Source organism: Manacus vitellinus, unplaced genomic scaffold, assembly GCF_001715985.3.
Source record: "Manacus vitellinus isolate BGI_N305 unplaced genomic scaffold, ASM171598v3 scaffold_79_pilon, whole genome shotgun sequence".
Classification (NCBI taxonomy): domain Eukaryota; kingdom Metazoa; phylum Chordata; class Aves; order Passeriformes; family Pipridae; genus Manacus; species Manacus vitellinus.
The window spans coordinates 1,120,353-1,123,028 of record NW_021940812.1 but is presented as its reverse complement, the minus strand read 5'-3'; the positions used below and the strand labels follow the sequence as shown (position 1 = coordinate 1,123,028).

Here is a 2,676-nt window from a genome sequence, read left to right as displayed (position 1 = left end):
TTTTTTTTTAAAAACTTGCTACATAGAATCCAACAGCAAATAGCACAATTTGTTGTTCATAAAGTATGTGAGAAGAATCTTGGTACCCTTAACCCTTACCAAGGGTTTTATTCCCCAAATACACTTAGCAGTCTTTATGGGTGAAAGACAACATGAACCACGTTTTCAGCCAAGTCATAAAAAATGTAGCTTCATATGTAATCACAAAACCTCCTGACATTAAAGGGTCCTATCTTTGCACATGGGGCAAAGTTGATGAATGCTGTGAGTGACCAGCAGTGGCCAAAACAACATTTCAGATCTGACTCTTTGCCAGTGGATTCCTCTGCACCACTGCTGCCACCAAACAAGAGTGTCACTGGGGAGGTGGGAGGAACAGAGTGGGGCACTGGAGCAAGGATGCCATGCTGCTGGACGGAAAAACCCTTACATGCTGCTTGCAGGAGAAATAGCAACTAACTTAGAGTCTGGGATGGAGGGCCTGACTACAAAATGGGACTGTTGCTGGGACGTACAACCCTTGGGGAGGCATTTTTAGCATCACCTCAGTATCTGTGGCTTTGAACTTCCTCAGAAATTTGTCAGGAATCATCAGCATTTGAAATCAGCTTCCTGGGGCAGCAGGAAAGCTTTTTCGGACCACTACTGTCTAAAGAATAGGTTCCTGAAGGCATTGTTGTAGTTTTTATTGAAAGCAGTGTAGATGAGTGGATTAAAAAAGGAATTTGAATAGCCCAGCCATAGAAAAATGCTCTTCCAAATGGGTGGGATGTCACACGAGCAGAGTGGGTTGATGAGCTCTGTGATGAAGAAGGGGATCCAGCAGAGCACGAAGACCCCGATAAGGATGCCCACCATGAGGGCAGCTTTCTTTTCCTTCTGCTCTCTCCACGTGTCTCCGTCCGTCTGGAACGTAACAGTGGCATGACGGACGGTGAAGACCATCTGCGGCTGCTGGGCAGCTTCTTTTACCTGCCAAACACAAACACAGGTTGCACCATGTGTACCTCAGGCAGCTGATCCCACACAGCAGGTACAGAGCCAAACAATGTAAGCAGTGGCCAGGGCTCCCAGGGAAACACAGGCCATCTACGTCGTGCTCTAATTGAGGAGAGAGTGGCTGTATGACCCTCTTCTGGGCAATGGAGACTATTTTAAGTGAGGCTTGAAACTAGAAAGAGTAGTGATCTATGGGGACTTGGGATTGCTCACACAGGATAGAAATAACATTATTTCCCCACTTAGAATCTGATCAGCAGAACAGGCACACACCCACATGCCATGCACAAAAGTCTCCTTGCTTTCTCTGAACCCATGGAGTTTGAATCCTCGGTAGGAGAGGCAAGAAAACAAGGACACATTTGCTTCGTCCCTGCAAGAAATCTTTACAGTGCACAGTCATCGTGCCTGGGATGAACTGACACGATGCAGCCACGATTAGGAAGGATTCACAAGGACATTCTGCACGTGTGTCTGCTGTCTGAGTAAATTCACAGCCAACCCAAAACCACAGCCGGTTGCCAGGTTATCATCCCCTGTGGAGACAGGACCCCATCCATACACCCTCCCCTCATCTCCTCATGGGAAGGACAGTGACCCCTTACTCATGCTGGCAAGCACTGATTCAGCATTCCACGGGGGGACATCTGTGAGTCACCACTCACCCACGTGGACTTCAGATTCACAATCTGGCCCAAAGTTGCTTTAGCTACACTTTGTGTGCTCTCAGCTGGGGGCTCAGAAGGAGCCAAAAGACAGACCTTGCATGCTTTGCAGTCAGCTTTCCCTTGGAAGCCTCCGAGATTCAGAGGGCTTTTATGGGATGCTGTTTGCTTGCACACTTGAGCTCTAAGTTTTCCCCACTTCTGCAAGGGCTTGGCTGCTGCCAGCGCTTCACCTGAGCAAAATGCAACCAAGCTGACCTACCTCCATGGCTTCTGGTGTAATGGGGGTGATGGAGTTACTCTTCCGAGATCCAATTCGAAACTTGGCAGCCTTGTAGATCTTCCAGTACACAAAGAGCACCACACACAGGGGTAGGTAGAAGGCCCCAAAGGTGGAGAAGATGGTGTAGGAAGGTTCCTGGCTGACTTGGCACTCTTCACTGTCCTCTGAATAAGTCTCTCCCCAGCCAAAGAGCAGCGGGGCCAAAGAAATGAAGGCAGAGAGTGCCCAGGTGAGGGCAATCATGATGTTGGAGATGCGGCGCCGGGTGCGGAGCGTGTACTCCAGGTGGCGGGTGATGGACCAGTAGCGGTCGAGTGCGATGGCCGTGACATTCCAGATGCTGGCGGTGCAGCACAGCACATCGAAGGAGATCCACACCTGGCAGAGTGACCGGCCCAGTCGCCACCGCCGCCCAGACAACTCGTGCACCAGGCTGAGGGGCATGACGAGCACTGCCACCATCACGTCGGAGATGGCCATGGAGGCCACCAGGTTGTGGGGCACCCGGTGGAAACTGCGCACGCGGAGGATGGTGGCCAGGACCAGCCCGTTCCAGAGGAACGTGGCCACCACCAGCATGGCCAACAGGGTGAGGACCAACACGCTGAAGACGGAGAGATGGGCCTGGCCGCTCTCGGGGCCGGCAGGGGACCCGCTCCTGTTGCCCGTGTCCGGCGTCGCATCGGCGAAGCAGCTGAGGTTGAGCGGGCGTTCCATGCCGGGCTGCTC

At 51.9% G+C, this 2,676-nt stretch overlaps 1 protein-coding gene across 1 annotated transcript; it reads right to left on the bottom strand.

Moving 5' to 3' along the window:
• Positions 1 to 388: 388 nt before the first annotated feature.
• HTR5A (5-hydroxytryptamine receptor 5A) lies at positions 389 to 2,664 on the bottom strand. The gene is made up of 2 exons (XM_008922090.2): positions 1,927 to 2,664; positions 389 to 972 (listed from the first exon to the last, which is right to left on the bottom strand). The coding sequence occupies exons 1-2, from the start codon at positions 2,662 to 2,664 to the stop codon at positions 643 to 645; spliced, it is 1,068 nt and encodes a 355-aa protein (XP_008920338.1). The 3' UTR covers positions 389 to 642.
• Between the last annotated feature and the right edge of the window lie 12 nt (positions 2,665 to 2,676).